General features: G+C 42.2%; 1 protein-coding gene across 3 annotated transcripts in view; it reads right to left on the bottom strand.

Moving 5' to 3' along the window:
- Positions 1-4328: 4328 nt before the first annotated feature.
- LOC134338482 (basic phospholipase A2-like) overlaps positions 4329-12389 on the bottom strand; it is a 44965-nt gene continuing 36904 nt past the window's right edge. For all 3 annotated transcript variants that reach the window (XM_063034325.1, XM_063034323.1, XM_063034324.1), the window contains exons 2-5: positions 10743-10901; positions 10493-10646; positions 8090-8214; positions 4329-5219 (exon numbers count right to left, since the gene is read on the bottom strand). In XM_063034325.1, the coding sequence (XP_062890395.1) occupies positions 5101-5219; positions 8090-8214; positions 10493-10646; positions 10743-10776 (432 nt within the window). In that variant the 5' untranslated portion in view covers positions 10777-10901 and the 3' untranslated portion in view covers positions 4329-5100. The remainder of the gene's footprint in view (positions 5220-8089; positions 8215-10492; positions 10647-10742; positions 10902-12389) is intronic.

The raw sequence follows: 12389 nt of genomic DNA, 5'->3' as shown, positions 1-12389 counted from the left end.
AATGCTTCAGTCCTTTATCTACAATGCTCCTGGAAAATGTCACAGAAGAGGGAGGGAATTCCTGGTGATCTCCTTGGCAGTTTTTACTGTCCTCTGTAGGGTCTTGCAGATTCCATGCCACACAAGGATGCAGCCAGGCTGGACCCTCGATGGTGGTCCTGTAGAAACTTGTTGGAATAGGGGTGGGGAGCCATGCATGTCTCATTCTCCTCAGAAAGTGTAGATGCTAACGAGGAGGTGCTGGGGGTTCAGGTTAGATTATCTGTTACTAAGGAACTTAATGCACTCTGTGGCAGAGCCGTTGAATTGCAATGGAGAGTGGTCGACCTGTGCCTTCCTGAAGCCCGCAATCATCTCTTTTGAATTATCCACACTGAGACTCAGTTTGCTGTTCTCACACCATCTGACAGGTTTCTCTGCTGTCTCTCTGTGTGCTGGCTTATCGTTGTTGCTGTTGAGCCCATCCCCTGTTGTATCAGCAGCGAACTTGATGATGTATCTTGAGGTGGACCTGGAGGTGCAGTCGTGAGTAGCAGAGGTCTGAGCACACAGCCCAGGGAGGTCAGGGAGGTGGGGAGGGGGGTCACCAGTGCTCAGTGTGATGGAGCGTGAGGTGTTTCTGCCAACTCGGACTGACTGTGGTCTTTCTATCAAGAAGACCAAGAATGTGTAAAGTTATAAAATTCTCATCACACCCAAGATATTAATAAGGTCACTCACTGTAAACACTGACATTGTATTTAATCATCTGGACTGTAGTTGAGAAATTCAGGATCTAGTCTGAACCGCCAACACCTCCTCATTAGTCAAGATGAAGAAGATGTTTGAACACGGTTGGCGGAGAGGGGAGGGGAAGTGAGTGGGACTGCAGTTTGTTCAGGACAGGAGGGGAGATATTTACAAATACTATTATATCAAAGGGAAGAGCTGCATGTTGGATAGTTTATGCAGTGAAGTTTTACCTTTAATCTGAGATCTCAGAGCCACAGAGTTACTGCAATGCTCTGTGACTGGAGGTCCTGGGTTATTTGTTTGCAATATTGTATGCTGGTCTCAGGATTGTGCACACGACACTGGGATGTTCCAGTGAGTTCCTATCAAGGAGCCTAACCATAATGAACATTCCCACATAGGATTTTTCATTTCATTTCAAATATTGTAATTGTAACCACCTCAGGCACTCATTCCACATGCCCACAACCCACTTTGTGGAAATATTGCCTGTTAGGTCTCTTTTAACACTTTCTCCTCTCAGCTTGATGCTATGCTCCCCAGTCTGAGGGAAAACACTGATCTTATCTATGCCACTCATGATTTTATTGACCTCAAAATGGCTACCCCTTAGAAGTACCAGCCTTTTCAGACTCTCCTCACAACCCAATCCCTCTAACTCTGGTAACATCCTTGTGAATCTTTCCTGCACCTTTCGCAGCTGAAAGTCACCTTTTTATCGTAGCCGGGAGACCAGGACTGGACTGATGCTCCAAATGTAGCTTCATCAATGGCTTCTACAGGTAGCATGACATCCCACACCTATACTCAATTACTCGATCAACGAATGGAAGCTTTCCAAAGGCCCATTTCACTACCCTGTGTACCCGTGTCACCACTTGCAGGGAAAGCCCTACTTGTACTCTGAGGTTTCTCTTTTCTGTAACACTCTCCAGGTCCCTTACATTTACTGTGTAGGGGCTGCCCTGGTTAAAGCTCAGGCTGAATTGCCAATCGACAATACACATATACAGTATACCACTGAATGAAACAGCGTTCCTCTGGGTCCAAAGTGCAAAACACAGTCACACACAGCACATAGCACGTATAGTTACAATACCACATTCTGTTCCTAGATCATGTTCGTACCAGTCCCTGACCGGCACAGGCTGAAGATCGATGATGCGCCATGACTAAGCACACCACCGTTTTACCAGTAACCAGAAGATGCACCATGACTAAGCACACCAGAAACCAGAAGATGAGATATTTAGACTATAAGACTGTTAGCTATAGGCACAGAACTAGGATCTTCATCCCATTGAGTCTGCTCCACTATTCGATCTTCGCTGATTTAATTTCACCCTTAACCCCATTCTTCTGCCTTCTCCCTGTAACCTTTGACATTCTTGGTAATCAAGAACGTATCAACCTCTGCTTTAAATATACCTGATAACTTAGCCTCCACAGCTGCCTGAATTTCTCAGATTCACCACCCATGAGAAATTCCTCATCTCTGTTCAAAAGGTATGTCGTTCCACTCTGAGGCCTTGCCCTCTGGTCCTGGACTCCTGCACTATAGGAAACATCCTCTCCACTTCGACTCTAACTCGGCTTTTCAATATTCAATAGGTTTCAGTGAGATCCCCCCTCCTAAATTCAAGCAAGCACAGGCCCAGAACCATCAAATGCTCCTCACTCTTTAACCCTTTTATTCCTGGGATCTTTCTCAGAAACCTCCCCTAGACCCTCTCCAATGCCAGTACACCCTTTTTTTGATATGAGACCTAAAACTGCTGACAATACTCCAAATGTGGTCTAGCCAATGCCTTATAAAGCCTCAGCATCACATTCTTGGCTTTATATTCTGATGTTCTCAAAAGGGATGCGAACGTTGCATTTGCCTTCCTTACCACTGAGACAACCTGCAAGCTAACCTTTAGGGAATTCTGCACTAGGATTCCCAAGTCCCATTGCTCCTCCAATTTCTTTATTCTCTTCCCTTTTAGAAAATGGTTTCTGCCTTTATTCCTTCTACCAAACTGAATGACCATGCACAATATTCTATCTTCCACTTCTTTGTACCCAGCCTTCGATAGACTCCTTGCTCAATATTCCAGTAAGCTGGCAGTGTGTTTGATCACAGGGGCTTCTATGGGGTCAACAAAGGGTGCTACTGTCCTTTTTAAACATACTTTTATGATTGCAAGACCCTGCTAGACATTAGGAACTTAGAGTACTTCAGGTCCACCTCATCAGCGAGTTGCTCGTTGGCGGAGATACTGATGGAGCTGGACTTGTGCAGATCAAATGCAGCTTGCATCAGAGAGGCTTCGGATGACTTGGTGTGCGAAGGAGCCTTGCAGTCTAATAGTGAGTGACTGCCTTAGTCACTTTGCTTGTGATTGCAAGACCCCTTTAGACATTGTTAACGTGGAATGCCTCAAGTCCGAATCACTGATATATTGGTGGACAGCAGGGGCAGATAGCAGGGGAGCTGTGTGGCCTCATTGGTCGCTAAGACTAGGCCTCAGGCTGTGGTGTCTCCTGTTGACAGTTGCCAGGAGAGAGGTGTCGGAGCCAGTGCGCTCCACCGGGGGCGCTGTGGAGCGGGTCCAGGTGGAGTCAATGCTGCCCCCTAGAGTTCGCTCAACAGAAGACAAGCTGTATTGTGATCGACTGCAGATTCTTGTGACATTCATGGACTTAGGGTCTGGACTATTTTTTTGTGTGGCTACATTTTACTAATCTCTTATATGTGTTTGCTGTTTTGTATGTGATACTGTGTGTTGGTACTGTGTTTTGCACCTTGACCCCAGGGTATCGCTGTCTCATTTGGCTGTATTCATGGTATTCATGTATGGTTGACTGACAATTAAACTTGAATTGAATTGAACATTACCAGCCCTTTCACCTGTCTTCATTGCGAGACCCTGTTGGACATTGGTAACGTAAAATATGTCGTCCAGTTCACTGGCTTATTGGAGAGGCTGATAACAGGGTTCTGCATGGCCTCCATAGTAGTAAGGACTAGGCCTCATGCCACGGGCTTGCCTGTTACAGCAGTCCAGGAGGGAAGATGCCGGAGGTGGGGTGGCAGCATTCAAGATGGATTGGGGGGCTGATTCCTCCTCCTGTCGGTGCTACTCTCTAGTGTTCGCTCAGTGGAAGACAAGCTAGATTGCATGCATGCATTCATCTGCGGACTGCTCAGAATTGCTTGTTCTTTCTGATGGACAGCACCCATGCACTATCAACTTACGTGACATAAATCTCAGGGACTTAGCCTATATCTGTTTTTTTTGTCTGACTCTATGCTTACTGCTATCATATACAGATATGTTCTATATGTGCCCTGTGCTGTTTATGACGGTTGATAATGTGTTTGCACCCTGGCCCTGGAGGTGCGCGGTATGATTTGGCTGTACTCATGGGTACCCATAGATTTTTGAATGATTCACAGAATGGGGTCGAGAGGGAAAATGAATCTGCCATGATCGAATGGTGGGGAAGACCCTTTGGGCTTCTGGCCTAATTCTGCTCCAAAGTTTTATGGTGATTGTGGTGTGACACAAGTGAGACACAAGAAACATGACACCAAGCATGTTTTGATGCTTTCAAATCAGGTTTAATGGTTTATAGAAGAAAGACATTCGCCACCTTAGCGTTACCAACATCCTTGAAAACAAACTTTGAGTACAATCAAATTTAGGTTTAGAAGTGCAGCAGTAATTAGAAACAGAACTGTGAGGAACTAGCTAAACATATTTCATGCTGTAGGCTATCCAATGGTTTGAATCACTTGGGACTGAATGGATTTTAGCTCAGATTCCTCAGAGGAGGAAGGTGTGGGCAGAGGGAATGAACAACGGCCCAATAGGATTTAAAGAAAGGACGGACGGAGGGAAAGGATTAAAGAACTGATGGGCTGAGGGAAGGATTGAATGAAGGGATGAGCTGAGGGAAGGTTTTAAAGAAAGGATGGGCTGGGGAGATGAACAACACCCCGACAGGATTTACACCTGGCTCTTTAATAAGATTCCCAAGTGCTGCGGCTTTAATACTTTGAAGAGGATCTGAGGAAAATTGACATGGGTAATCCCATTTTTTTATTTTCTAAAGTGATGGGAAGAAATTCACAGAAGAATGTGTTTTCACTGGGAGGAAGGTTGAAATGATGAAGGCCTTTAGCTTCCCGAATGTCACAGATAATGTTAGACAGTGAGAACAGGAAATGTAAATGAGATTACTGATTATATTAACGTAGTAAATATGGAGTTCAAGGATGTTTAGAGATCCTGGAAATAACGTGTTTGACACAATTTGGAAGGACAGTACTTGTCATCTGAAGTCAAAGGAATTTATGGGCACATGAACACATTGGAGCTCCTACTTGCAGCGGGACTGGTCCATGTAGCGATTCTCAGGATTGTACTTTACTTTACTGAAGCACATGGCTGCCTGGCGATCACATTCGCAGATAATCTTATCATAAGAACCACTTCCACCTGGAATGAAAGACAGGGGAATAATCAATATACAGCTCGTGAATTGTGAAGGAATAGAAGAATGAAAATCTATCTTTTGATATTTTAGCATCCATCTCATTTGTGTGTGATTTTTCCTAAACTTTATATCAATACTCTCTAAGCTGTTTAAAATATTAATTGTAATTTATGTTTTTTATTTCTTTAATATATTGGAGAGGGACGTGCTGAAGTAGATAAACCCAGAGCTTGAGACACAGTGGAGCAAGCTCTTAGAGCCAAACATTTACTCCTTCTGACATTTAATATATTTTCTGATGGAACGTGTTAGCTGCAGTGCTACCGGGGGCACCAATTCCTCAACAACCTATCTACTGATGCTCAGTTCAGAATTTCCGGCATACTCCTAGTGATTTCCACAGTGAAAACTGGTGCAAAATATTTATCCAATTCATCTGCCATTCCCTTGTCCCCCGTTTCTACCTCTCCGGCATCATTTTCCAGCAATCTGATATCCACCCTCTCCTCTCTTTTACACTTAACGTACCTGAAGAAACTTTAAAGTACATGCAGATAAGATGATTTTAAATAACTTCAATATAACATCTCAACGACTGTACTCAATATGAAGGACGGTGTACAATAAATTCTCCTTACGAGCCTATCTAGTATACTTGTGACACCACCTGTGTAATTCAAGTCAGCACCCAAACAATAATGTCATGAAATTCCTTGATACAGATAGCAACTAACAGTGGACCCAGCACCACTCCCTGAGACACACCACTGGTCACAGGACTCCAATCTGAAAATAACCGTTGAGACTCTTATACTTTGATTGGAAAACCAAAGGTATAATATGTTTTCGTGATTTACTTTTGGATAATTGTTTCATGTCTTTTGATCAACTTCCTAATAAATATAACTTACCCAGATCTCACTTTTTTTTTTAGATATTTACAGATTAGAAACTTCTTAATTACTGTTTCTCCTAATTTTCCACACCCATACCCAATGGACACTTTGGAAAAAATTTTAGATTTAAATCTTTCTCAGAAAAGTGTTGTAGCAATTATACATAATTACGAATTTATCCCCTGGTGTTTCCAATAAAATTAAAGCTGATTGGGAAAGAGAACTTAAGATTGTTATACCGACTAAAAAATGGGAAAAAATTCTTCAATTGGTTAATTTATCCTCAAACGTGTTGATACAGTTTAAAGCAGTGCACAGGGCTCACATGTCCAAAGATAAACTATCTCGTTACTACTCTTACATTAACCCAATATGTGACAGATGTCATTGCGAGATAGCTTCTTTAACCCACATGTTTTGGTCATGTCCTTTGTTGGAAAATATTGGAAAGATATTTTTGCCATTATTTCAAAGGTTTTGAATATAGACTTACAACCTCACCCAATTACTGCTATCTTTGGATTACCAATGATAGATTCAAGTTATTTAACCTCTTCAGCACGTAGGATGATTGTATTTCTTACTCTAATGGCTAGAAGATCTATTTTGCTGAATTGGAAAGAGATTAACCCTCCTACTGTATTCAGTTGATTTTCACAAACTATGGTGTGTTTGAATTTGGAAAAAATTAGAAGTGTGGTTTATGACCCTTCCAATAAATTTGAAAAAACTTGAAGGCCATTTATTCAGCATTTTCATTTGATGTAAGTTGACCATTTCCAAACTTGTTTTATCTCTCTGTACTGCTGGTTGAGAGGAGCGGAGTCGTCGACACTAAGGTTTTCTTCTTTCCCATTTTCAAGTTGTTAGTACTGCCCAAGTCTTTAGTTTAGTTGACTAATTCTGTTTAGTTTAGTTTTTTTTTGGGATAGGGTTTTTTTTTCCTTTTTTTTCTTTTTCATGTGTTTTTTTTCAGTTTTTTTTGCTTTGTATTATTCATTCCTATTCTACACGATTGGGAGTTTTGTCAATTTATACTATTTGGTCTTATAATTATTTATTTTAACTGTAACAATGTGTCTCCTACTATTTGTAATATTGTTATGTTTCCATTCTGTGAAATTAATAAAAAGATTGAAAAAGAAAGAAAGAGACTCTTATATAGGCATATGGGTGTAACAAAATGGAGGGTTACGGACTGTGCAGGAGCGAAGGGTTAAATTGATCATATATATGTTTCTACAGGTTGCCACAACATCATGGGTTGAAGGGCCCACACTGTGCTGTAGTGTTCTATGTTCTACGTTCTATAATTGACCAAAATTGAATTTAGATACATTAACCAGCTGTTACAAGAGCAGGTCAGAAGACAAGCATCTAGAGAGAAGTGATTGACTTCTTGATGCTCTAAGCCTTTTCACTATCTACAAGGCTCAAGCCAAGAGTGCGATACCCTCCAGTGCCTGGATGAGTGCAGCTTCCAAACACTGAAGAGCTCATCATCGTTTGGGACAAAGGAGCTGATTTCTGTACAAATGGCAAGCAAAGCAAAGTTTTTTTTAAACTATACCCCAGTTCAAGTGACAATAATAAACCAAACGAACCAATCTCTACTAGTATCCACCATCAGCATTCTGTGCTATTGTGTAATTCAGCAGCCAGTGTATCTCAGCTAAATCTCTCAGACCAATAACCTTTACTATCTAGAGGGACAGAGATCAGCATCACATACAGGTCCCTGCAAGTCTCAACCATACAGACATGGAACATAACCCGTTCCTCCATCATCACTGGGTCTGAATGCTGGAGCTTCAGCACAAGAGCATTGTGGGAGAACCATCACCAGGGCAACTCCAGTGGTTCAAGATGGCAGCTCACCAGCACCTTCACAAAGACGATGAGGGATGGACCAAAGTTGCTGACCATGGAAGCAGAGATAAAAATAAGACAATGAGGCACTCTCCGATCATACTCACCTGTACATTCGAGTTTCCCTGTTGAGCAGATGTAGCTGTATATAATCATTGCGGGTGATCTGAAATATGTGCACTTGTGCTTTGTCACAGCGTCATCATAACAGTAGTCATGGGCCTGGCAGCACCTGTAAAATCACAGATAACGTCAGTAGAAAACTCACAGCCCATGTTCAAGACAATCGGAATCAGAGTCAGCTTTATTATGGCATTCAATTTCTTGTTTTGTGGTTGCAGTGCAATACATAAATTATAATACAAAATGTATATTAAAATGTGATACACCGTGTTAGAGTGATTTTTGGGTTGAGGACATATACATTTAGCAATTGACTTTGGCTGTCACTCTTCACATCTGAATATGTATTGTAGATTTAATTTGGAGTGCAGCTCTGAACAATGCGTTCCTAAAAGCTGTGAATCCCAGACCCGGTAATGCTGATTAAAATTCATTTGGATGTCTGTGGTGTGGATGTGAATCAGGAGGTGTGAAGGTTGTATGCAGTTTCAAAGAAAGCATTGCCCATACATTGTAAATATGGAGTTGTCTTTTGATGCTTGGCACATGAAATATTGAGCCCCACGTTGGGCCAGCAGACCTTTTGACCAAATGTGTCTCCATATGATGCCTGCTGTACATTGTTTTGTCGACTAAAGAAGCTGCTTTGTATCTACCAGTAATTTTGTCTGATGACTTCATTCACATCGTACAAAAGAGAGCAAGGGTAGTGTGGTGGTGTTCATGGGTTCATTGTCCATTCAGAAATCTGGTGGGGAGGGGAAAAAGCTGTTGTTGACACTTACAAATAGCTTCCAGTGTCACACACTTTCCATGCACTGTTAAGAGTCAGGAGGTGATCTGAACTGAGCCAACCTGAGCAGGTTTGTATCAACATTGAACCTGGGGAGCTGGTTAGGAGCCTAACTATGGGATGTGGCTGCTTGGAACCAGGAAGTGTTTGGCTCAGGCAGCAGTGTCGAGAAGATTTCCTTGAAATCATGTGGGCACAACACACTGGGGAAGGTGATGAATGTTTACTTTTCCTGTACAGTAAACCAAACATTACCCTCTGTACCATCACTGGGTTACACTGAAGTCAACTGCGACCCAGTACTGGCAAATATCATTACCCCACCATCCCCACCACCCCCACCCTCAAGCAGGAAAACCTTCAGCCCCAGCTGCACCAGTCTGTGATCTGTCTATCGTGATCACTGCAGGACAGAAGCATATCCTGATCACGGCTCACATCTCAGAAACCACCACTGGAGAGGCTCCTGCGATGTAACTTGTTCAGAACATGATGCAACTAATTCCCCAACAAAGACCACATCACAGACCCAGAGGAACAAATTTCTGTACTGCATGGACACCAAGCAGGAAAGGAATACATTGCAATGTTCTTCAACAACTCAAAACAAGATCTCTGAGGATCTAATCTGGTCCCAACATATCGATGCAGTTATAAAGAAGGCAAGACAGTGACTATACTTCATTAGGAGTTTGAAGAGATTTGGTTGTCACCCAAAACACTGGAAAACTTCTATAGATGTACCGTGGAGAGCATTCTGACAGGCTGCATCACTGTCTGGTGTGGGTTGTGGAGGAGGGAGGGGGGGTGGCTACTGCACAGGATCGAAAGAAGCTACAGGAAGTTGTAACATTAGTCAGCTCCATCCTGGGTACTATCCTCTGTAGTATCCAAGACATCGTCAAGGAGCCATGCCTCAGAAAGGTTGCGTCCAATTTTAAGGACCCCCATCACCCAGGACATGCCCTCTTCTCATTGTTACCATCAAGAAGGAGATACAGAAGCCTGAAGGCACACACTCAGTGACCGAGGAACAGCTTCTCCTCTGTCACCCGACTCCTAAATGGACATTGCACCCATGAACACCACCTCACCTTTTTATATATTATCTCAGTTTTGCACTATTTTTAATCTAACTATTTAATAAACATATATATACTTACTGTAATTGATTTAGTTACTTGTTTTTTTTCCTATATTATCATGTAGGGCATTGAAATGCTGCTGCTAAGTTCACAAATTTCACAGCACACGCTGGTGGTAATAAAGCTGATTCTGATTCTGATTCTGGAATCAGTGGTCTGACAGCTACAAGAAAATGCAGACTGTGAAATACATCCCTAGAAATTGTCCTCTCCGATTATTTCCAGGACACACGGCCAGTATTCGTGTGGCCACAGCAGGCAACATAACCCGGCTGCAAACCCCATTATCACCATCAGAAACGTATTTCACATTGGGAGAGTTAATGGGGTATTTTAAAGCTTCAGTGAAGATTTAGTCCTGCTGCCTCTGACAATGAATGAGAACATTTCTCTGTCCCTGGACTCCAATGGATGGTAACTGGCTCTGTAGAGATCATCTGTCCACCTACCGGTCAAGGTCATCCACTGGTGTCCCAGATCCACCAAGTCCACAGTAACAGCCGTAGTTAAGAAATCTCTGAAGTGCACTGCTGCCTGGCATGATGCATGAAATCATGTTACTGAGTTGAATGAAGTTGCTGGACTCAATTAAATCACTCTCAGCTACAGGAGGAGAGAGAGGGACAGACAGGCACAAACAGGTTAGAACATGAAGCAACCAACATGAAAACAAGGCTCACTCGAGGAGAGACTCCTTACCTGAGAGCAGAAGCAGGACAAGCAACCCCAACATTGTCGTTTGCTCTTCCCTGTCCTGGAAGTCACACTTGTCCCAAAGCTCACTCCATCCCTTTTTATAATCAGCCTTGGTAAAGGGTGAGGTTCAGTCCCTGGTTCACATCATGGCTAACGTGATAACTGATAACGTGGATAAGATAACATGGATAATATAAAGACAAACAATCTTGTTGATACAACTGGTCTCTTTTTGACTAGGCTGGAGAGACAGAACCAATCCTGACAGCTTCAGGGTCTTCCTGCTGAACAGCACAGGTCAGGACAAACACCATCTTGGCCCTGTTACGTACCAGCAGCAATAGATATGAAATTAAGTTGGGTTTATAGATAAACAATGAAATTTATTAACCTCTACTCAAAAACATAGAAAAGTATACAAACAACTAACTTAAACAGAAGTTAACAGTGTTATGCATCTATAGCTATCAAACAGTCGAACTTAGAGACAATTCTTAACAGATCTTACTCAAGCACAGTCTTAAAGTGGTAGTCTAAGAAGTCCAAGTGATTCTTGAAATAAGAGAGAGGAGAGACTTCAGGAAACAGCGAAGAGGTGATTCTTGAAGAAACAAAGAAACCGTTGATGCCGATCCCAGCCAAGAAGTACCTTTTCCGAAGAGACTACGAACAGTGAGTTTTCTCAAAGTAACTGACCTTTCGCCGGAGTGGTCACCACACAACACCCAAACCACGTAAGGGTTAACAAAAGTGCGTGACATGTATAAGTTAAACCCAGTGTCAGTCACACCCGAAATGCACCGAATGCCACTCATTAACCCCAATCCTTTGGGGTTTGTTCGAAGCCTGCAACCTTCTCTCTCTCTCTCTCTCTCTCTCCTTCTACGATTACGTAACCACTGACTGCAACTCCCCAACAAAGCAACTGCCAACAATCAGCAGTCCCTCCTTTTATACCAATGGAATATGCCATCATGTGACACTCACAGGTAACAAAGTCATGGGACACTCACGGGAATCACGAGACACTCACGGGAATTGATACTGTGGACAGGTAACACCTCCCCCCAAGAAAAGAAAAATTTGATCTATCAAGAGCAAAATTTTAACTACAATTTACAAAATATACAAATGTATAAAATCTACAAAATGCCTAATACACATACAGTTATCATATAGCACCCTACAAACTAATATAACATATGACAGGAGTGTATACAAATATCAAAATTCCACTCCATTAATAAAAAAAATTACATTGCAAGTTCAACATCCAGACAGACAGTCGGCAATTACATTATCTTTGCCTTTAATGTGAGTTATTAACAGATCATATTCTTGTAAAATCAAACTCCAATTTAACAACTTTCTATTTTTGTTTTCCAGTGTACTGAAAAATACCAGTGGGTTATGATCGGTGTAAACCACAAGTGGTTTCTGAGATGCGCTAACATACACGTCAAAATGTTGCAGAGCCAAAATAAGGGATAATAATTCCTTTTCTATGGTTGAATAATTTCATTGATGCCCATTAAATTTCTTGGAAAAATAAGCCACAGGATGGTCAACATCATCAAAATTATCCCTTTGTAGTAACACTGCTCCTGCAGCCTTGTCACTGGCATTCACAACTAGGGAAAAGGGCTTTGC

Source organism: Mobula hypostoma, chromosome 27, assembly GCF_963921235.1.
Source record: "Mobula hypostoma chromosome 27, sMobHyp1.1, whole genome shotgun sequence".
Taxonomy (NCBI): Eukaryota; Metazoa; Chordata; class Chondrichthyes; order Myliobatiformes; family Myliobatidae; genus Mobula; species Mobula hypostoma.
Note: the sequence above shows the minus strand (reverse complement) of the source record. Positions and strands in the feature narration are given on the sequence as shown.